The sequence below is a fragment of the Raphanus sativus genome, chromosome 6, assembly GCF_000801105.2.
Source record: "Raphanus sativus cultivar WK10039 chromosome 6, ASM80110v3, whole genome shotgun sequence".
Lineage (NCBI taxonomy): Eukaryota > Viridiplantae > Streptophyta > Magnoliopsida > Brassicales > Brassicaceae > Raphanus > Raphanus sativus.
The window spans coordinates 33367411-33391537 of NC_079516.1; the positions used below are offsets into that span (position 1 = coordinate 33367411).

General features: G+C 39.4%; 2 protein-coding genes and 1 pseudogene across 2 annotated transcripts; 2 read left to right on the forward strand and 1 right to left on the reverse strand.

The window, feature by feature from the left end:
- Positions 1-5984: 5984 nt before the first annotated feature.
- Positions 5985-6804, forward strand: LOC108808442 (elongation factor 1-delta 1-like; annotated as a pseudogene).
- Positions 6805-16362: 9558 nt separating this feature from the next.
- Positions 16363-18274, reverse strand: LOC108837195 (aldehyde oxidase GLOX-like). The gene is made up of 2 exons (XM_056987283.1): positions 17009-18274; positions 16363-16380 (listed from the first exon to the last, which is right to left on the reverse strand). Exons 1-2 carry the CDS (start codon positions 18272-18274, stop codon positions 16363-16365), a joined length of 1284 nt encoding a protein of 427 aa, XP_056843263.1.
- A 2227-nt stretch (positions 18275-20501) lies between these two features.
- Positions 20502-24063, forward strand: LOC130495776 (uncharacterized). Its single transcript, XM_056987284.1, has 4 exons — positions 20502-22557; positions 22623-23145; positions 23214-23313; positions 23380-24063. Exons 1-4 carry the CDS (start codon positions 20502-20504, stop codon positions 24061-24063), a joined length of 3363 nt encoding a protein of 1120 aa, XP_056843264.1.
- The last annotated feature ends 64 nt before the right edge of the window (positions 24064-24127 follow it).

Consider the following 24127-nt stretch of genomic DNA (forward strand, 5'->3'; position numbering starts at 1 on the left):
AAGGGGAAAATCGCATAAAAACCTTCAAAATATCATTTACTAGCACTTTAAACCTTTAAGTTTTTTCAGTAACACTTTTAACATTCAAAGTGACTTTTGTATCATAAAAAAACCTCCAAAGCAAAGAGTTAACCTCTTCAGCTGGTAATTTTTCAAAAATAATTATTTAATTAATAAAATAAACAAAATAAATAAATAAATAAATTCAAATAATAAATCAAAATCAAAACTTTTAATGAAATTCACAAAAATGAAAAATAAAAAAAAATTAAATTAAAATTTTATAAAATTAAATATTTTTCTAAACTTTTAACAAAATAAATTACTAAAATTTTAATAATAAATAAGATTAAATTTAAATAGAGAAGAGCTAAATAAAAAGTTCAATTTAAAAAATAAAAATTCAAAATTCAAAATATTTTTTTTAAGTATTATATTTTTTTTCAAAATATATCATATCATCGTGGATAATAACAATTTCAATTATATCACTAGTGACAATGTTTGTTTCTGATTTTTATTTATTATGAGTTTTTATTAAATTTTACGTAAATAATATTATTTAATAAGTAAAATAAACAAAAAAAAAATCAGAAAATTAAACAAAAATCGTAAAATTTAATAAAAACTCATAAATTAAATAAAATCAGAAAATTAGACAAAAAATCAGAAAACTAATTAATATTTAGAAATTAAAATTCAAAAATAAATGAGATCAAATTAAAAACAGAAAAATAAAAAGTTCATATACTTACAAAAATGAAAATTCAAAAGTTTGAAAAAGATTCTTTTGTCATTTTCAACGATGATGTTGGAAACTATCATTGGAGATATGACAATTATCGTCATCGTCACTAGTCAATTTTGAATTTTGAATTTTCTATTTTCTAAAAAAATTGTGAACTTTGTATTTAGTTCTTCTCTATTTTAAATTTAATCTTATTTATTATTAATTTTTTAGTTATTTTTATTTTACTAATATTTTAGAAAATTATTTAATTTTAAAATATTTATTAATTTCTAAAATTTTAATTTATTTTTTGATTTTTTGATTTTTGTAAATTTTATTAAGAGTTTCAATTTTTGTATATTTTTGAATTTTTTATTTATTTATTTTGTTTATTTTATTAATTAAATAATAATTTTTGAAAAATTACCTGCTGAACTGGTCAATTTTTTTGCTTTGTAAGTTTTTTATGATACAAATATCACTTTGAAGGTTAAAAGTGTTAATGAAAAAACTTCAAAGTTTAAAGTGCTAGTAAGTGACACTTTGAGGGTTTTTTATGCGATTTTTCCAAAATTCAAATCATTACTAAAATACCTTTTGAGGGATCCAAAAGGAGACCAATTGTCTGTCCAAAAATGGCAAGTATTGCCATTCATAATCCTCAGTTTAATCCAATCATAAATCTCTCCTCAAATTTTAAGTAATTTATTGACTAACCATGAGTTTCTTGTACTTGGTTGAATCGTCCAAAAGGAGCTGATATCACCATTAAACGTTTTTTCCATAGAGAAAGGTTACGCACTCCTAATCCTCCTTCTTTCTTTGGTTTTATCACAATTTCCCAGCTGACCTTTGCCATATGTCGTTCCTCAATGTTACCTATCCACAGGAAAACTTCACAGGAAGAGTTAATCCGTTTGATACATGTCTTTGGAAAAACAATGAGGAGCACACAAAAATTGTTATATCCACAATGACTGTCTTGATCAGAAGTAGGCGACCAGCAAAAGATAATCTCTTATATTCCAGGATTTGAATTTCCTTTTCACTTGCTAGATAAGTACTTCACAGTTCACTAATATAAGCTTTTTGGTGAAAAGAGATACTTCAAAGTACCGAACCGGAAGAGAGCCTTGCGGCATCCCAGTAGTAAACTGAATAAGATCACGCTCTGCATCAGGTAAACCAGAAGAGAAGAACGAAGAGTTCTGTAAGCTTACTGCTATACCAGAACGAAGCTCAAACTCCTTGAGAATCTGTATAACCTCTTAGAGAGAATCTATTGCGCCATCCATGAGGGAGTCATCCGCAAAGTAGAGATGGGTCATTCTAGCTGAGTCGCACCGATGATGATACTTGAGTTTCAGGTCTCGGGCAGCATGGTTTAACATGAGAGATAGGTTGTTAAGGACGATGTCAAACAGATAAGGGGAAAGAGGGTCTCCTTGCCCAAGTCATCTACGCCCTTTAAAGAACCCACATACAACACCATTGTAGCCTAGAGTGAAGCTTGTAATGCAGATACATTCTTTAAGCCAACCAATGAGAATCTCAGATAAATCTAGACCCTTTAGACAATTGAGTATGAAGTCCCATGATTAGGTATCAAAAGTTTTTGCTATGTCAACTTTTATGGTGGTTTTTTTTTACCCGAGTTTTTATGATAACCATTTATCAGCTCAGAAGCGAGGAATGTATTCTCAATCAAGTCTCCCTTTGACGAAGGTAGTTTGGTTGGGGACGATGAAGGATGACTGAATTGGCTTAAGGCGCTTCACCATGATTCTAGAAATGGTTTTGTAAACTGTGTTCAGACATGAGATTGGCCTATAATCAGTGATGACAGAAGCACTCGAGCACTTGGGCACCAGTATGAGGATCGTGGAACTGGAAGCCGTAGGCAGATATGAAGAGGTGAGAACTGAGTGATAGAGCTGATAACTTCCGTTCCCACTATATCCCAAGCCGCTTTATAAAATCCTGATGTAAGGCCGTTCCGACCTGGCGCCTTATTCTGGTTTAGCTATAAGAGGGTTCTAGATATCTCTCCAGAGGACGGGAAACAGATCATGAGCTGAGCTTCAGCAGAAGGACACACAAATGACAAGAGAGACTATAACCAAGCATGAGGAGACAACAGAGGAGGCGCTGGAAGAAGTAAGGGACCAGGGATAGACTGGAAATAAAAAATGGCATGAGATGACATCTGCAAGGGGTCTGAGATCACCTTCACCCGTAGGAAGAAGAAACGTTCTGCTGGTGTTGAAATTCAAACTTGCTTGGATAACACGATAGAAGTAAGCCGTATTCTGATCACCCTCCTTCAGCTAATTGATCCGATATCTCTGTTTGAAGTAGCATTCTTCAATGGTTATTAGGAATTGCATCTTTTGTAATAGGTCTTTCTCCATTTCAAAAAGTAAGGTTGATGGCGCACGAAGAGTCTGTACCTAGCATCTTGTAACAAACAATTAGTTTCAATCACTTTTTCTGAATTTGTGAAAAAAATCTCTCTATTTGAACTTTTTAACTCCATTTTTATCTTCTTATGCTTCAAGCACATGTCCGTCAAATTTGTCATAAGGCTTCCGCCCTCATTCCACGTTTGAAGAACCTCTTGGTGAAAGTCAGGATGTTTAGTAAGGTAGTTATAAAATCTTAAGGGTTTGGTTCCAGAGGAGGGGATTTTGAAGGCAAGGTCAGCCATACAAGGGTTATGGTCCGAGAGCAGAGGAGGCAAGAAAAAAGTAGAATAGTGAGGGAAAAGGTTATAGTATAGGACTAGAGATGATGAGCCGGTCAAGCTTTTTTGCTATAGGAGTATCAGGCTGATGATTGCTCTAAGTGAATGTATGGTCTTGATAACGTAAGTCAAATAGCTCTAACTGAATGAGGCAGTCCTTAGTTCAATCATTTGTGGTGACAGGGAATCAACTGCTTGAACAGAGTGTTCATCTGGGTGAAGAATCTGATTAAAATCTCCACCGAGCATCTGAGGAGTGGAGTGAAGACCGAGAGATTGGTGCAGATTCAGCAACTCCACCCATATTTCTGAGCGTTCTCTTCTTGTGTTGAAAGCATAAATAGCAGTGTATATAAACATAGAAGAACCAGGGATCTTAACCTTACATGTTATAGATTAGCTTGACTGATGTAGCGCACCCGAACAACAACATATGGTTTCCAGATCAGGACAATTCGACCATCTTTATGAAACGCATGATTAGAGGTAAAGTTCCAACCGTTGTAGAGTTGACCCAAGCTTAGATTAGGATCTTTGATATGAGTTTCCAAAATAGAACCAAAAATAGGCTGATTACTCTGTAGCCATTCGCAGAATGACTGATGCTTATCCGGGTCATTTAGACCTCAGACAATCTAAAAAAAAATATTTTACTATACATAACTAAAGATTTTGAGACCTTTCAAGATGAAGAGCACTCTAGTAACCAAAGCATCCAAAGGGATAAAAGTGGAGATAGAAGGTGAAGAAACAGGGTGGATCTTTTGAAATGAGAGGACGGTATAGGTAGTTAAGGGGGGAAGAGAAGAGAAATAGGCGAGTTGACTCATAAAGAAGGAAAAGAAAGATGTTTAGTAAGATTAGGGTTGGAGTTTGATCTTTTTAGTGAAGATTTTTCTAAGGTTTTTTCTTTGGTTGCAGGGAGGCTAAAGGGGAAAAAGAAACCTTCAGGAGAAGTAAGAGTCAAAGGCAATGGAGAAATTCCAGAAGCAAGAGGAGAAGGGATGGGATCAGAGTAGGGCTTTAAAGGGGGGGTTTTTTGTGGGTCAATCAGAGTTTGGGAAGGAGAGGAGGTTTCAGGCAGTGTTTTAGAGGATTCAACCTGAAGGGAACGAGGAAGGGCAATGGATTTAGGAGGAGGAGAGAAATAAGTTGTCACAGAGGGTGGGACAGGGACGGAGGAAGGTCAATGGGGAAAACATCAAAAGCAACAACTACAGAGTGAGTAACAACATGAACAAAAGTTTTCCCGTTTGAAATTGACTTTTGTGCAATCTTTGGAGCAGATTTAGATTCTAATGGAGCTCCTTTCAGCGGTGGGGTAGGCAGTAGGAGACAATTGCGAGAAATGTGTCCTAACTCTTTGCAGTGAGCAAAAATAGGAGATACCCACAGGTAGTCAACTTGTACCTCCACAACTTCTCCAACTCTGTCTAATGAACTCAACTACACGAGGAAGAGGTTCAGACAGCTTAACTTCAACTTTCACATGTGAAAGATCTAGGATGACAAGGTTCAAGGAAAAGTCGTCAGTCTCCTTTGACTCGCCAACTAACGCATCGACTAACCTGAGACCATTTTGGTGGCGCAGGTCCAGAGGAACACCCGTGAGATTAGTCCAAATTTGGATGGCTTCTCGAGGGGTGGAATTGACTAAACTAGAAGACCATTGCGAAACATGGAACATGGAGTCTCCAACATACCAGACATTCTTCTCTAAAATTTTTGACGGAGGTAATCACTCAGGATCCTTACAAGAATCGATCGAGATAAAGGGTTATTGTGGATCTCAACTCTTTTACCCTTACCCCACATGTGGTTCAGAATGCTCTGGATCTGAATGAACGGAGGGGGTCTGCCATTGAAGTGGCAAACAGTGAAGCCTTTGTGCATTTTTTCTCCTTTCAAAAACACACTATAAGGTATGAGGACCCGAGGCCTACCAGAGTCGGAGTGAGATATTCGATCAAGCCTCGAAAGAGATTTATCTTCTGATTTTCTCAACTTTTCAATCAAAGTGGACTTTTGAGGATTACGGTTTATGGTTTTAGAGGGGATTGATGGTAACTGAGGAAGGGCATGGTTTGAGGTTTTTAGAGGTTTTTGAGGGGCTAGGACTTTAACGAGCAATACAGGGTTTAAAGGGATCCTAGGATTCAAGGGAGGTGTTTGGATAAGAGGTGGAGATGGGTTACTGGCTCTGTTGGTTAAGGTCCGGGAGGAGGTTTTTGGTGGAATGATAGTAAAAGTTTTAGAAGTTGAAAAAGTAACAGTAGTCTCAAATTTAGAAATTTGAACAGTAATTTCAGAATCAGTTAAGGGTATTTCCAAATCAGGAGTAGAAGGGACGGAGGAACCAGCAGTTGAAGGGGAAGAGAGACTTGAAGCCTTCTCTACTGGCCTATGCGAGGCAGTTAGTAGAGAGAGGCGAGAAGGTTTAGAGGAGGAAGAGGAAAGAAGAGGGTACTGAGCACCGGGAATGGTCTAGGCGGGTCAGGAAGATCAGGAGGGATGGGAAGGATGGGACCAGTGGTGGCAAGCGGCAGACTGAGCTACATCGATGCCCTCTTGAGGATCTCGTAAGCTTCATCTTGGGTTCCCACTTATTTTATGTTTTTTTGTTGTTTGGATTCAGCTGATGTTTGTGTCTGTGTTTTGTGTAGTGGTGTCTCTGCTTAAGGAAGCGGTGTCATCGTTGAGGGATCAGCCCCAGTGGCAGAGGAGGCTGTTGCTACTCCCCCTGCAGCTGATTCTAAGGTATGCTCAGATTGTTTCTCTTCTCTTATCTTCTTATTATGAATCTCTTGTGGTTATAATTCAGCGAGCCTCATGGGGATGTTTAATTTGTAGGATGCGGCTGATGAGGAAGATGATGATGATGTTGACCTCTTCAAAGAGGAGAAGAAAGCTGCTGAAGAGAGAGAGCTGCTTCCGTCATGACATCTACTAAGAAGAAGGAATGTAAGTTTGAGGTTTTGTCTTTATACATGTGTTGTTATTTATCTTGGATTCTAATTGGTTTCTTGTTTGTTCGTCTTGTTAACTGGAAAGTCATCAGTTTTGATTGATCTCAAGCCATGGGATGATGAGCGTCAAAGCTTGTCCCATTCGGTTACGGTATCAAGAAGTTGCAGATTATGTGCACTATTGTTGATGACCTTGTGTCTATTGACACCATGATTGAAGAGCAGCTCACCGTCGAACCCATCAATGAGTTTGTCCAGAGCTGTGACATTGTTGCCTTCAACAAAATCTGTAAGTTTTCCACGAGTAGATTCTCAACTCTTTTTTTTGGTATTTAACTCATTCTTTTTGTTTGGTTGAACCATAATGCAGAGGATGGAGAAAAGAGCTTAAGGATGGCCTTTGTGTGTTTTGAATTTTTTGAGTTACCCGTGTTTCTACTCTTTGTTTTGATAATCCCAAGGACTCTTCAAACCAAGTACACCATTGCACGCACTTTTTTAACTAGAATTTTTAACTATTCAAAAAAAATATTTTAATAATCCTAAGGATTCCCCTAACCAAGTACACCATTGTAGATGCTCTTAGAAATCTTACACCTCGATGAAAATATGATATAGATAACTACTTTATGATAACATTATAAAGTTTTATCACAAACTAACTATCAAAAATTTAAATAACCAAAATATATTTTACTTAAAAGTATGACATTATTACCATAAGCTTAACTAATTGAAACATAGGGTTTAAATTTTTGGGTGTGAATTTCTGGTTTGGAAGTTAGAGTTTAGAATTTAAAATTTAATGTATAAAACTAAAATAATAGTTTTAAAATATTTTCGAAAAAAGAATTTTGACAAAAGAAATTCAAAAACAAAAATTTCGGAAATTTTTTTTTAAAATATTTCAAAAATCAAAAGTCTTTTATTTTTATTTATTTAAATATCTATTTTTATAAACAATATGAAAAAATGTACTTTAACTCTTTACTGAAAAATATATTCGTCATTTTTCTTTTTATGTGTTCTTTCAATCATAAAAACATTTGTTTAGAAGTTTACCCTATGATATGACATACATGAATAAAATTATCCCATAATTATCAATGAACCGAGAAACACATATTCTTATTACAAATACCCTTTTTGTCAATACAAGTCGTCCAAATAATATCATCCCAATAAAGTTTACAAGACTTCAAATAATATTTTTTTCAAGTATTCAAATAATTAAGAAGTCATGAATTATTGTAGTCTTACCCAAATACCTTCACTTGGTATGTTTTCATTCACCACAAACATCATATAATAACCAGGCGGTGCAATATTAGCCGATCTTGGAGTCCTCACTTGAACCTCATAGTTCTTCGACTTACCAAACAAAGCACCAAAAAAGGAACTTGTTTTCTTAACTCTAACATTGTCTAAAACCAAAAGCCTCTGGTTCATCGAAAACGAATGTGTCGTGAACGATGGAAACACCATAGTCACTTTAACTGGACCCTTGACTCCTCCAGCGACCTTAAATTTCACCTTCAAATTCATCCCATACGTAATCGTCGACTGCGACTTAGGGGACTGAATCTTCGGACGAAGTTTCACAAACTCCGGTTCTAGGTAAGCCGGAGAGAAAGCTTCTAAGCTCAGTTCGGTCGGGAAAAGTGTTAATGTAAGATAAGCAAGCTATGCTATGTAGAACACACAGTAGCACAGGGTTATTCAATTCCAAGAAATACGACTATATTTATTCTTTCAAAAGCTCTTACACGTTCTTCTTAAAAGCAATAAATCAAACAAGCTCAAGACAAACCTCGACTTGTTTGCTAGTCAACTCGTTCAGAGATCTAAGACAGACTCTGAACCACCTAAGCTCTTAACCCCTAGATGCTTTGCTTCTCCTTCTTAGGACGTACAAAACTCTCTATTGCTAAAAGCTCTCCCTGTGTGTTAACCGGCAACACAGTGCCAAACGCTTCCTTTATATATCTTTGAGGAAGCCCTAGATCTAATCTATCTACCCAATGGAAACTTTCCATTTCTTCTACTTCAGCGAATAAGCCAATCTTCCTTTTCTCTTTAGATCGATTGCTTCTTCTTCAAGTCTTCCTTTAATGTTCCTCTTCATTAAATCTTCTTTTAATGCGTCGGTCTTGATACGTGCTTCTCACGATCCACCTCTCTGATGTAGTAGTTCATGTCACACTTCATGAACTACTTCAGCTCTGCTACAGCATCGTCTTCCCATACACCTTCAATCTCCCCCTTTTTAATTCGTCGTCTCACAAGTACCTGAGATAGAAGACAAGAACCAACCACACACAACAGCACTAGTACATATGTCTAAACGTTAATTCAACCAACTCAAGACAATTAAGAACACACTTATATTATCCTAAAAAATGGGTTCAAGCAAATTAATACATAATATCAAAAGATAGCATATGCAAATGCTCCCCCATAATCTTAACCAGTCTGAAAACATGGATAACAAGGAATTGCAACAAGTGGTGCAATTGAAATAACATAGACATAAAAACAAAGCAACAGAACACAGCTCCCCCACAATCTTGGTCTTCTACATCCTAGTCTTCTTCTTCTCCCCCTGCTTGTGAGCACACGGATTAAAAACACCAAGAAAAAATACCTCATATTCATAAGGATAGGGATACTAACCTGCTACAGCGCTCTGAAGATCCTGAACTATCTCAGCTAGCGCTTGAAGGGCTCGTGTTGTGTCCTGTAGTGCCACTTGCAAATCAACACGGCTGAGTGGTCCTCGAGGGATGGCAACTGATCCAAGTTCATACAGAGATACACGACGTGGTGCAGTCCTGGAGCTTGGTGTAGCAGTTCGTGGAGCAGGAATCGGAGCAGGAGATGCCTGACGAGTTGTCCTTGCAGAGCTTCTCTTTGGTTCAGCTTTAGCTGCTCCCTTTCCTGTCGCTAGTCTCTGCTCATAGATCTCGCCCACTCGTTTATCCTTCTTGTAGAGAACCGTACGTTGGAGCTTGTCACTGGGATAGGAGGGGACCGCCTGCTGACTTTGAAGAAGTGCCATGATTAAGCGAGGGAAGATCAACCAGCGGGCATCATTGACTTGAATCACTCCAAGATTAAGAATCTGTCTGAACATTATCTTCCCCAAATCAACACGGACTCCATGAGCCATCTTGTAGATCAGCCTTGCTCTCTCAAGTGAGACATATGTCTTGTGAGTCGAGGGAATCCAGTTGTATGCAGCTATGATCATCAAGGCACCGTAGCATGGAGTAAGATCCGCTGTAGTGAGACCATCCCATTCTGTCTTTGTATCTCCAGTGATGAATGAAGCCAACTCAGTTACCGAGATATCATCCAACGTTGCGGCTTCCTCCTCTTCTTCCTCAGTAAGTGGTTCCCAATCTATGGCATTATTGATGTGCGCAGGTGAGAACTTGTACTCTTGTCCTCTCACAGAGACAACTAGTTCATCAACATCCGCTTCAGCTTTAGTCCTCGGCAAACCTGCATAGAACTCAGCTACAACTTGCTCAACATATACTGCAAGATTCGAGACAGTTGATTCCATAGATCCTTTCTTGATAACGGCCAAGTAGCCCCACTGATCAGCTTCCTTCATATCTACCGAACGCTCAGCAAGTACTTTACGCTTAAGGAACTGATCATACCTTTTCTTGATGAGAGGAGACATTGGTTCAGCACTTTTGTCACCAGACCTTCTCGATCTCCGCGGAGGCGAGGCTCCTGCTTCCTTAGCCAAATATGGAGACTTGGCTGCATCTTCTGGTGTGAGAAACTGAGATTGAGTTGGTGTACTCGACTCCCCTGTCTTCCTCTGTTTTGCGGAACGCAACCCTAATCGCTGCAGCACTCGTTTCTTTCTCACTTCCTTCTGTGAAGCTTCAACATCAATAGGTTCGTCATCCACCGTCTTGCCTGATTCAGCCTCGGCTCCACTCTGTTCCTTCTCGTCTTCAAAGACCACCAGCGGTAGAGGCGACTCATCCTTCTCTTCCATCGATTTATCAAAGACCGGCACATCTTGAGTGTCAGCATTAGGAGATCCAAGTTGCGGTTGCGGATCTGCTTCAGGCGCTTTTGCTGATGGTTCTTCCCTAAGACCCGGAGTTCTTTCATCGCTATCCTCTGAAGCAGCTTTCTCATTCGCGGTGTTGAACGAGTCAAGCTCCTCAGTAACCTCAGGTAGAACATCAGAAACGGGCATATCGTTTCTCGGCGGAGGCGATTCAGGTTCGCCATCAGTGAGTGACCTCCGACTTTCTTCAGGCGCTGCATGTGCCTCTCCCTTGAATGATTCGGCTTGTTGAGCTGCTTTCTTTGTTTTCACCATGGTAGATGTCGGTTTCTGTGTGAGAATCGTGTGAGAGATGAAGAGAGGCTGCGAGATTGAACTTCTTAAGCACGATGGAGATTTTCTAGGGCTTGTTCCCCACTACTTCCCTTAACGGAATAAAACTGAATCAACTTTTTCTGATATTGCAGATCTGGTCCCTGACCTTTTATCCTCTCCTTTGCATGCCTACAACATTTAATTTCTCTCATCCAAACACACAAGCATTAGACACATTCGTGAATTATTAATGTATCATCAGACTTTCAAGATAGTAATAAAACACAAGTCACAACTCACAGTTGGCTGAATCAAGATTACTACAAAGCATTAGATCAATTCAGTTCAGTTACCATTTGTGTGAAGTGCTTCACGAGTTGCTTCAGTGCTTGATTCAAGCTGCACATATAACTCTTCCTAGATCTTATATTCTGGTGCAGCCGATTGTCTTTTTATGGCTAGCTTTCACATTGATATGCCTTCATCAATGCTGCTGGTTTTCATTCTTTATTCTCGTGCTGTGAAACCCCTGTTGTTTCCCATCATGAATCTATCAAATTTTTTTTTTTTTATTTTCTGAGCATCTTTCTGTATCATTGCTGGCTCTTTTTATTGAGAGGGGGGGGCCACAGATTGACGTGAAACCTGTACCATTACAACACTGACGGCATATCAAGCAGCTCTTTTCCACAGCGTTCTCGGGTTCCAAAACCAATCTGAATCATATGTACATCCCGAATCAGCACCTGCACTATTCTCTGCACAACTTGACTCAACAATCAAGGTTACACACACCAATTGCATTTCTTAATGTGATAAATCGATTAAATTCAAGAGATTTAGTGAATATATCAGCCAACTGCAAATCAGTAACTACATGTTCGATTACTACCTGATTGTCTTCAACTAATTCTCTGATGAAGTGGTGCCTTATGTCAATGTGCTTCGTCCTTGAATGTTGGACCGGATTCCTCGAGATATCAATTGCACTTTTGTTGTCACAATACACAAGAAAGGGACCCGATTGCATTCCATAATCAGCTGACATCTGCTTCATCCAGATAAGTTGTGAGCAACAGCTACCCATGGCAATATATTCTGCTTCCGCCGTAGAGAGTGATACAGAGTTCTGCTTCTTGCTCAGCCACGAGATAAGATTGTTTCCAAGAAAGAAACATCCTCCACTGGTACTCTTTCTATCATCAGCACATCCTGCCCAATCAGCATCACAGTATCCCACCAAGTTCTTGTTGGAATTCTTCGAGTAATACACGCCCAAGCTCTCTGTTCCCTTGACGTACTTGATGATCCTCTTTACTGCATTTAGGTGTGATACCTTTGGCTTAGCTTGATATCGTGCACACACACCGACACTGAATGACAAATCCGGTCGACTCGCAGTTAAGTACAATAGACTGCCAATCATCCCTCGATAGAGCTTGACATCCACATCTTCTCCTGCTTCATCTCGTGCCAGCTTCAGTGATGTACTCATGGGTGTCTTAGACACTTTGGAGTTTTCCATACCAAATCGCTTTACCAAACTGTTAGCGTATGCACTCTGAGATATGAAGACACCTTTTTCTGACTGAGACACTTGAAGTCCAAGAAAGTACTTCAGTTCACCACACATGCTCATCTCAAACTCTTGAGTCATATTCTGAACAAACTCATCCACCAGCTCCTGTGACGTGCCTCCAAAGATAATGTCATCCACATAGATTTGAACAATGATTATCTCTTTTCCAACTTCCTTGAAGAACAGCGTCTTGTCTATACTCCCTCTGATGTACTCTGCTTCTAACAGAAACCTTGTGAGTCGTTCATACCATGCACGCGGTGCTTGCTTCAACCCATATAATGCTTTCTTCAGTCGGTACACATAATCATGATGCACTGGGTCCTCAAATCCCTTTGGCTGCTCAACATAGACTTCCTCCTGAAGGACTCCATTGAGGAAGGCACTTTTCACATCCATTTGATGCACTTTGAAGTTCAGAATGCACGCCATTCCCAGAAATAACCGAATGGATTCCAATCTTGCAACTGGGGCAAAGGTTTCTTCAAAGTCTACTCCTTCAATCTGTGAGTATCCTTGAGCTACAAGCCTTGCCTTGTTACGAACTACTTCTCCATGCTCATCAGTCTTGTTCTTGAAGATCCATTTAGTGCCAACCACGTTTACTCCTTTAGGTCTAGCAACCAGTTCCCACACATCGTTCCTGGTGAATTGCTCAAGTTCTTCCTCCATTGCGACAATCCAATATTCATCACGTAGTGCTTCAGTGTGTGTCTTAGGTTCTATTGATGAAACGAAACATGCGAACTGCACCATTTCTTTAAAGTTGATCACCTTTCCACGTGTTTTTCGTCCTTCTTCAATTCCTCCAATCACATCAGACTTCGAATGATTGCGATGAACTTGCTGAATCACTGGTTGCGGTACTGTATCTGAGATCGGACCTTCCTCAATGACTTCAGTCGCAGCTACGGATGAACCACCTTCTTCCTCTTCATCTGATCCCATGTCATCACCTACAACCACAGACAAATCATCAAATACAACATTAACTGATTCTTTAATTGATTCTGTCCGTTTGTTGTAGACTCGGTATGCTGAACTAGACTGTGCATAACCCAGAAAAAATCCTTCATCACTTCTTGAGTCAAACTTCCCAAGGTAGTCCTTGTCATTCAGTATGTAGCACCTGCATCCAAAAACATGAAAGTAACTAAGATTAGGAGTTTTGCCTGTCCACATCTCATACGGTGTCTTTGTTGTCCCTTTTCTGACATACACACGGTTGATTGTGTAACACGCCGTGCTGAGTGCTTCAGCCCAGAACCTCTTGGCTATCTTGTTACCATGGAGCATTGCTCTTCCCATTTCCTGTAGAGTTCTATTCTTTCGTTCAACCACTCCATTTTGCTGAGGTGTCCAAGGTGCTGCAAACTGGTGAGCTATTCCTCTTGATTCAAGAAAGGTAGTCATGGCTTCATTCTCGAATTCTCCTCCATGATCACTGCGTATCTTCTTGATTCCTCCCTTTTCATTTATGTGTTGAAGCGCCCAGATTTTGAAACTTTCAGACACTTCTGACTTTTCCCTGAGAAAACGAACCCAAGTGAACCTGGTGTAGTCATCCACTAGTACAAACACGTACTTCTTTCCTCCGATACTCTCGGTTTGCATAGGACCCATGAGATCCATGTGAACTAGATCCAATGGTGCCTTTGCCTGAACATCTGGTACCTTTTTGTGTTGTATCTTGACTTGCTTTCCCTCATTGCATGCACCACACACAATCTTGTCATCGATCTTGAGTTTGGGTACTCCTCGAACCAAGTCGTTGCACACTAGATTCGTTAGATTCCTGTAGTTCATATGTCCCAAACGTCTGTGCCATAGATCGATATTCCCTTGAGCTGACAAGCACTTAACCTTCTTTTCCCACATGTAGCAGTTATTGCCAGATCTCACACCTTGTAGTACTGTTACACCATGTTGATTTATGGCACGGCAATCAATTGCTGAGAAGCACACCGTAAGTCCATCATCACAAAGTTGACTCACGCTGATCAAATTGGCCTTTAATCCTTTGACAAAGTAGACATTCACCAATTTAGGTACTTCTGAGTTACACGTTGTACCTTTGCCTTGAATGACACCACATCCTCCATCTCCAAAGGTTACCTTTCCTCCTTTTACCTTTGACACTTTGTCTAGATACTCAATGTTTCCTGTCATGTGTCTAGAGCATCCACTGTCGAAATACCATGGTTCTTCAGATTCAGAATCACTTGACACTCGCGCCATGTTACATCGTATGGTACTTTTGGCTCAGTCACTATCTTAGGATACAAGTCGGTTTTCTTCATCCAGCCTCGAGAAGTCTTTCCTATTCTCCAAAACTTGTGTTGTCTCCATACTTGTTTGACCCGTTCCAGATACTTGTAGCAATATCTCTTGTAATGACCAAACTTCCCACAGAAGAAACATCCACTCATCTGAGCTGGAGTAGTTTGTGTCTTAGCTTCTTCAGCATGCGCAAAACCTCCAGACACAAAGCGTGTTGTACCTGTTGAGCTACTCTGTCTTCCAGTGTAACCAAGTCCCATCAATGAGTTTTCAGTTCTTCCACTGCTCAGAATCTTGTCAAGTTGCTTGGTTCCCGTGAGCATCTTAATCTTCCGATATTGCTGATCTAATTCAGCTTGAAGATCAGCTGCTTTCTTTCTTTCAGCCAGTAATTCTTCTCTGAGCTCGTCCGCTTGCTTAGACAGGACCAATTTTTCCTTAATCAGATTCACACTCTCCTTAGCCAACTCAGCTTCTCTGTTGAGGTCATCCTTCAACACTTGTACTTCAACTTCCAGTCGTGCCTTCTCTTTAGCCAATGCCACATTCTCCGTTCCCAGCTTCACTAGCGTCTCTCGAACTTCCTTGTAGCTTTCATCTAAGTCATTTTCTTGCTCAGCCTCACTCTCAGATCCTGAGTCACACTCCACGATTCCTAGAAACGCCACAAAGTTGTTCACTTCCTCTTCACTTTCGCTGTCGGACTCGCTGTCATTGATTCCTATCATGGATTTTTCTGGCTTTCTCCTACCATCCGACTCGCACTCAGCTTGAGTGTGTCCATATCCCTTGCAGTTATGACACTGAATCTCTCTTCTTTTCACTGTGGGACACTCAGTTCGAAAGTGACCATACCCCTTGCATTCATAGCACTTAGCATCATTCTTCCTGTAGTTCTTCTCTGGCTCAGACGTCTTCCTACCTTGGCCAAACTTCTTCTGCCCATTCTCCACTTTTCGTAGAGCTCTATCAAACCTTCTGACCAGAAGACTCACAGGGTCGTTATCATCCATAGGCTCCTTTTCAACTGATGCAAGCGCAATTCCTTTTTCCTTCATTCCACCAGACACACCAGCTACTTCCATCTCATGAGCTTGTAACATTCCAACCACTTCATCAAATGTCATCTCGTCAGTGTTACAGGAGACGGTCATAGCTGCTTTGTATGCCATGAACTTAGACGGCAAGCACCTCAGGAACTTCTTCACAAGCTTCTTCTCTTTGTATTTCTTCCCAAGCGTAAGTGCTTCTTGTGCTAGTGAGCTAATCTTTGAGCTGAAATCTCCAACAGATTCATTATCCTCCATCTTTAGCTCTTCAAATCTTGTTGCAAGCATATCCTTTCTAGAACTCTGAACCTTTGAGGTTCCTTCAAAATGCTTCTGCAGAATATCCCATGCATCCTTTGCTGCCTCGCAACCTTGAATTAGTTCAAACTGCTTCCTTGCTACACTGCAATGTATGACAGTTAGTGCACGAGCATTGAACTTAGCCATCTTGTTCTCATCATCAGTCCAGAGCTCCTCCAGTTTTGGAACGTCTGTCCCATCCTCGGCTCTTGCAACAGGTGATTTCCAACCAGATTCCACAGCCTTCCACGCCAATGGGTCAATACCCTTGATTGTAGCCTTCATGCGCGCCTTCCAGAATCCATAGTTTCCTACTTCAAGGATCACCTTGGAACTTATCACCAACTCGCGATAGCTATCCATCTTACTCCGCAGGATCTACCTGTTTAAATAAACAAAGCACAGATACCTGCTCTGATACCAATTGTTAATGTAAGATAAGCAAGCTATGCTATGTAGAACACACAGTAGCACAGGGTTATTCAATTCCAAGAAATACGACTATATTTATTCTTTCAAAAGCTCTTACACGTTCTTCTTAAAAGCAATAAATCAAACAAGCTCAAGACAAACCTCGACTTGTTTGCTAGTCAACTCGTTCAGAGATCTAAGACAGACTCTGAACCACCTAAGCTCTTAACCCCTAGATGCTTTGCTTCTCCTTCTTAGGACGTACAAAACTCTCTATTGCTAAAAGCTCTCCCTGTGTGTTAACCGGCAACACAGTGCCAAACGCTTCCTTTATATATCTTTGAGGAAGCCCTAGATCTAATCTATCTACCCAATGGAAACTTTCCATTTCTTCTACTTCAGCGAATAAGCCAATCTTCCTTTTCTCTTTAGATCGATTGCTTCTTCTTCAAGTCTTCCTTTAATGTTCCTCTTCATTAAATCTTCTTTTAATGCGTCGGTCTTGATACGTGCTTCTCACGATCCACCTCTCTGATGTAGTAGTTCATGTCACACTTCATGAACTACTTCAGCTCTGCTACAGCATCGTCTTCCCATACACCTTCAAAAAGCACTCCAGTGAAGTTGTAAAATGCATGAGGGTTACTTCCTCCGACAAGAACCCTCCCATCACGTAGAAGAATTGCCGTAGAGTGATACATTCTTGGTATTGTATTCGGGTTCAACGACTCAAACCTCGAGTTAACCGGATTCTCTGGATGGTATAGGTCAGGTACGAAAACAGGTTCACGACCAAGCTCCCATGCAGCTGACCCAGAAGAACCACCGTTGATAAGCAACACATCTCCGTTGGGTAAAAGCGTCATGTCTCCCATGACTCTAGCATGTGGCATCTTCTCAACAGTCCATTGAGGATTCTCATCGTTGATCTTGATTCTCGCACACGTGTCAAGAGCTTTCACGAACGTTCTCTTTCTAAACGCGAGGATGAATGATCCTTTCGGTGCACCTCCACACACCAGAACTTCCGCATCGATCTTGTCCGCTTCAAGATTCTTCAACGGTAATAACACGGCTGAGCCAGTGCTCGGATAGCTCCTAGGATCACCGCCGGGAATCGCCGGGTAAGTTTTCACCACTTTGTTTTTAACATAGTCGAGTAGTATCGCTCGGTTGTTAGCGAATATAAATAGATTCCCATCGGTGTTGAGGAAAACGTAAGGGTAAAGATTATTCTCTTCTCCTCTGTCATTAGTCTCGGCCAAAAACGGTAAGTCGATGACGTTAGGAGATGTCGTTTTTGGGAAGTACTCGTAGTTGAATTGTCTTTGACCTCCGATAATGATTTGTTTACCGTCGGGAAGGATATGGTTAGAAGAGTACCATCTCCTCCTTGCTAATCCGTTGTTAATCTCGACCCAGTCGCACTCATTGTTACCACAAGGAGTGAAGGTTCTCGCTTTTAACTCCCCGTCCCGGTCTCCACCGGTTTGGACAAGAACACCGTCCGGTCTAAGAGAACCGGAGGAGCACCATGTGTTGGATTGTACAGTTAATGGACGAACAGTGTTTGATTCAACGTTGTATTCGATGGAGTGAGCTGTGCAGTCAATTTTGGAGATGGGGTCTTGTGGATTGTTACGGCAGTTACCGTTGGGGAGAGAGATGTTCGATGGACCAAAATTGGTTCGGTCGAACATCACGACACGGTCGTTGGGAAGGAGCTGCATGTGCATAGCGGAGATTCCGACGTTGGAAAGGAGGAGATCCCATTTTCCTCCGGCCGCCAATGTTACGTGAAATGTTAGGAGGAATTGGAGGGATGTTAGCAAGAGAGTATAGATTGTTGTGGCTCGTGCTGCCATTTTCGGTTCTTGTTTGATCGTTGTGTGTTTAGTTGTTGTTGTCTGTGTTGTGATGCAAATGTTTCGTGTCTGCTTCGTTTATATAATGGTCGATGGAACATAACTAAACGTTATTCTATGTAGTAGTTTTAAAATAATAGTTGTGTTATTATTTAGTAGTTCCAAAAAATTAAAAAGTCCAACGTATTATTAATTATTTGAGATTTCGTTATCTATTTGTTTTTGTTTTTCTTGAAGTACTTGTATATACATCTTTTATTGCATGTTTTTTTTTTTGAAAAAACCTTTTATTGCATGTTCAAATTAATAACATATCTTAATCTGCGACTGTCAAGAGAAAAAATAGCATATCTTAGCCGCCGAGTTAATGTTCTATACAAGGGTTCATGATAATTAAACTTTTTTTGCCTATTTTAGTTATAGGCAAAAGTAAAACTTAATATTAATTTTAAGAAAGTCTTCACTATATATGTTTTGATGTTTGTTCGTTCACGTAGCAGTGATAGATTTCGTGGAAGCAAAACATATGAGCCATTTCCTTATTTATTATTTTTTTTTTTGAAAAAGAACAATTTCCTTATTTATCTTTCTTAGTTCTTTCTTTTTGATTTGCAACAACTATTTGAGACCAACTATTTTTAGATGTATGATTGCATTCATATACCTATAATCACTATTATATTACAGATAGAATAGGATTTGTCGTGGAAGGAACATTTATATTATTGGATATACATTATACTCGAGGGATTTGACACATTATTATGGATTCTTTTCTTTTTTCTCAAAAAGTATTATCGATTATCTGAGAATCTGAGGTTAATTAGTACCAGAGACTTTTTTTTTTGTAACTAGTACCAGAGACTTTAAGGACGAATTAATGATGAAGAGTTGAAGATTTTATACAAGAGTCCGTTACGTTTGAAGTTAGAAAAAGAATAGATTTTTTTTTTTTGTAACAAGAAGAAAAAGAATAGATAAAGCAATAAAAAGAGCCTGTTACCTTGTTATGTTTTACACTTTTTCGTGTGGTTTCGTTGCATGTTAGTCATTTTATTGTCGCTATTTTTCTTGTTATAAATGACTAAATTAACATGCACATAAAAACATGGTTACCAACCGCATGTCAACCTTTAGCAAAAGATTCATGCACATAAAATTAAACTCTTTTTTCTTCAAAGGGTTGTAGATTACTTTTATGTATATCTTCTATGTTTATTTCTGATTATGCATATCTTAAAAAATGATCATGCACATCTAAATGATTACGATGATTCATTTTTTTGCTTAGATGTCAAATATCGTACTAATTCTAAGTCGTTTGATTCGTTTCAATTATTTTTAATTATATATAATAATTCGTCGAACGGACATTTAAAATTATTTAATTTTACATTATCCTTGATTGACTTAATATGTAATACAATTATTTGTGATATTAATTTGATCGGTAGGCTGCAAGGACGACTTAGTGATGGCGATGTTGTGTTAACATCAAACATGCAAACTATATATTATACAAGTCAACACTAGTAAAAAACAGGGCCACAGCCACGAATATGCCACACGAATTTCGTGGCAAAAACGTAAAAGCTACGATATACCTACGATATGCTACGAAAATTAAAACGTGGCACTTTGCTGGCAAAATGTAGCAAAGATTGATACGACAATTGCTACGATTATATTCGTGGCACATATTTGCTACGCTTTGCTACGTTTTAATTGTGGGTATTGACATATATTATTATTTTAACTTAGTCGGTTAGGAAAAAACAAAAAAGACGATTGCCACGAAAAGATTCGTAGCAAACCCGTGGCAGCCCACCAAAAAAAAAATCCCGCCAATCCAATCCTGCACATAGGACAGAGATAAAATACAAAAACTGAAGCCACGAAAATGTTTCGTGGGTAATTTCGTGGTAAGCTTTCTCAGTGGTATCACATCCGTCTGATTGGGTGCAGAAAAGATTCTAAAGAGTGCCACGAAAATAATCGTATCAAACCGTAGCAAAATTCGTGGCATGTCGTAGCAGAAAGCGTAGCAAATTTCGTGGCAACTCGAGGCAAAAACGTGGCAAGATTTTTTCTACATAAACAAGCAAACACCCGAGAGTTCAATCACTTGCAACAACCATAACAACAATCAAAACGTGATATCAAACCATTTTTCCCAAAAAAAAAGAGAGAGATTTCAATGTCTTATTATTTTCAAAATCGAGAGTGGATGGATCGACACATTGATCCAGTTGATAATAATGTTTCGAGAGAGTTTAGCGAAGGTGTTGAAGTTTTTATCGCCTTTGCCTCGAGTCAAAATTCTTTCATGGAGCGAAAAACCATGTTATGTCCTTGTGTAACTTGTGGAAACCGAAAGCAACGTGATGTAAGAACCGTATCTCGTCATCTTTACCGAGTCGGCTTCAAAAGTAATTATTATGTATGGTCAAGCCATGGAGAAACTTACTATGACGTTGGACAATCATCGACGGGAGGTCAATTTATGGGAGATGAAGCAAGATATGCAGACGGGCCATATGAAGAGAATATTTCGGGAGGAGACTTTGGGTCAACTGAAATACCAGAAAATTTGATGGAAGAACCTAATGAAGAGCAATATGAAGAAAGAGTGTTTGAAGCTTTCGAAGCCGCTAATCAACCACTATATGATGGATGTGTTGAAGGTATTTCTCAACTTTACTTGGCATCTCGTTTAATGAAAGTAAAAACTGATCATAATTTGGCGGAGTCATGTATGGATGAGATATCACAAACTTTTAGAGATGTTTTGCCACAACCAAATATAGCTCCTGAGTCATATTATGAGATGAAGAAGTTGACGAAGTCGCTTGGTCTCCCTGTTGTGAAGATCGATATTTGTGAGGATAATTGCATGTTATTTTGGAAAGAAGATCGCGAGCTGTTGGCGTGTCGGTTTTGTGGAAAAGATAGATATCACCAGAATAACCACGGAAAGGGGAAAAGGCGTCCAAAACAGAGAATGTTCTATTTGCCTATTATGGAGAGGTTGAGGCGTCTTTACCAACAAGAGGCTACTGCAGCACAAATGCGATGGCACACAGAACATGAGTCGCCAGATGGAGAAATGCACCACCCTTCTGATGCAGCAGCGTGGAAGCATTTTAACAAGGTATATCCTGATTTCGCTGCGGAAAGTCGAAATGTTTATCTAGGATTATCAACAGATGGATTTAATCCAGTGGGTATGAGCGGTGAATCCCACTCGGTTTGGCCCGTCATCGTAACCCCGTATAACCTACCTCCTGGTATGTGTATGAAAAGAGAATATTTCTTTTTATCAGTACTAGTTCCTGGGCCAAGGCATCCAAAGAAGAGCATTGATATCTATCTGCAGCCGTTAATTGAAGAACTAAAAAGTTTGTGGAGCGATGGAGTTGAAGCATATGATGTCTCGAAGAAGCAAAATTTTACGATGCGAGCCGCACTAATGTGGACAATTAATGACTTTCCCGCTTACGGCATGATGTCCGGATGGATGACTCATGGCCGTTTAGCTTGTCCATATTGTCTTGATGATACAAAGTCTTTTTGGTTGCAACATGGAAGGAAGCATAGTTGGTTTGACTGCCATAGAATGTTTTTGCCAAGGGAGCATCCTTACAGAAGAAATGTCCAAGCTTTTCGAAAGGGGAAGACAGTAACTGATGATCCTCCACCATGGTTGACAGGAGAAGAAATTCTCCGCGAAAGAATCAACAACATCGAAGGTCTGAAGAAAACTGTCGATTGTGGAGGAAATGGACACGAGAAATCTGCGAGTACTATAAACGGCTACGGCAAAGACCACAATTGGGTGAAGAAGAGTATTTTTTGGGAGTTGCCATATTGGGAAAACCTTCTTCTTCGCCATAACCTGGACTTCATGCACGTTGAGAAAAATTTCTTTGATAATCTTATCAACACAGTTCTTAATGTTCCCGGGAAGACAAAAGATAATGCAAAGTCGAGGATGGATCTACCTGATTTGTGCAGACGGTCTGAGTTACATATGAAGGATGATGGAACGATGCCAGTCCCGATATTCCGGTTGTCAAAGGAGGAAACAAAAGAATTTCTGCGATGGTTGAAAAATGATATAAAATTTCCAGATGGATACGCTTCAAAGTTTAGTAGGTGTATAGACGAGACGAATGGCAAGATTTCAGGTCTGAAAAGTCATGATTGTCACGTCATTATGCAGCGACTTCTCCCATTTGCGTTTAAGGAATTACTTCCCAAAAGTGTTCACATTGCCATTTCAGGTAGATAATCTTAATAATTAGTTTGATATGTGTTATTATCGACTAACCCCTGTTATTTTTTGTAGAGATAGCACTCTTCTTTCGTGATATCTCTGCGAAGATACTTAAGCATGAAGATGTTGCCATTTTGAAAGAAAACATTGCGGTGAAGCTTTGCAATTTGGAGACGATTTTTCCACCGTCTTTCTTCGATGTTATGGAACATCTTGCCGTACATTTAGCAGACGAAGCTGCTTTAGGTGGCCCCGTGCAATATAGATGGATGTATCCTTTCGAGCGATACATGTACCATCTGAAAAAGAAAGTTAAAAATAAGGCACACATTGGAGGTTCCATCGTTGCACAATATGTGAATGAGGAAATATCTACCGCTTCTGCTAACTTCTTTGGTAATCCACAAGTGGTACCTGAGGTTCCACTTCCCGGAGAAGTTCGATTTACATATCAATATCCAGATGTGCCTAACTTGTTTTATCACGAAGGTCGGGTTAGTGGAAAATCTGAAGAGAAATGGCTAACCGATGATGACTACACCGTCCTCCAGACTTTTCTGATGCTCAATTGTGATACATTCGAACCCTATGAAAGGTACTTCGATTTTTTTTTATTATTTTTTCAGGATATCTGAAGTTATAATCTTTAAAAAAAATACACAGGATGTTCAAGGAGTTTATGATGGAGAGAGACCCATATATGTCTAGTAATGACCTACAAATACTGAAAGACCAACAATTTGCCGAATGGGTGAAAAACTATGTGAGTTTTTGATATTATTTTATTTATAATTTGAATGAAACTTATCAATTAAAGATAAATTTACAGGTTGTGCAAGCGAGTAACACATATGAGTTTCCGATGTGGATGTTGGATTTTGTACAAGGTCCGCAACGTAAGTATAAATCTTGGCCGATTTACCATTCACGTGGCTACTGCTTCCACACACATAGCCATGGCCAAGATAAGAAAACCCAACATTATGGCGTCCAGGTTCGTGGAACCACAGATACTGACTATTACGGTTTGATCGAGGAGATAATGATGGTTGAGTATTTTGGTTCTGTTGGACTGAAGGCCATGGTTTTTAAATGTAAGTGGTTTGATACAACTGAAGGTCGGGGAATTCGAAAACATAGATCGGGAATCGTTGATGTGTCTCCGCGCTGGCAGTATGAGAAGTATGATCCATTTATCTTATCTGGTAATTGTGATCAAGTATGTTTTATTCCTTATCCGCGGGTACGACATACATCAGCCAACGATTGGTGGACATGTACAAAAGTTATACCTAGAGGGGTTCGGGAAACGTCTGAGGATGCTCTTGTTGCGTTACAAGATGATACACACAACCAAGTTGTTGCACATAGCGGGATGTTGCGCATTGAGGCGTATATTGTCGAAGATGATTCAGATTATGAATCCACACCAGTTATTCCTCCTAATGACGAATACGTTTCAGAAGATGATTTAGATGAGGCTTGTACCGATTCGGATTCGGAATCTGATTAAAATTCTTAGTAAGTTTGTCGTTTATGAAGTTCTTAAAAATTGTAATATAAATAAGTAATCACTT

What these genes read in the sequence shown, in the direction of transcription:
- LOC130495776 (XM_056987284.1), top strand. Translation starts at nt 20,502, where the DNA reads ATGGATCGACACATTGATCCAGTTGATAATAATGTTTCGAGAGAGTTT. An exon ending in TGTTCACATTGCCATTTCAG is followed by an intron (nt 22,558 to 22,622) that starts GTAGATAATCTT and finishes TATTTTTTGTAG; the next exon opens with AGATAGCACTCTTCTTTCGT. An exon ending in ACATTCGAACCCTATGAAAG is followed by an intron (nt 23,146 to 23,213) that starts GTACTTCGATTT and finishes AAAAATACACAG; the next exon opens with GATGTTCAAGGAGTTTATGA.
- LOC108837195 (XM_056987283.1), bottom strand. Translation starts at nt 18,274, where the DNA reads ATGGCAGCACGAGCCACAACAATCTATACTCTCTTGCTAACATCCCTC.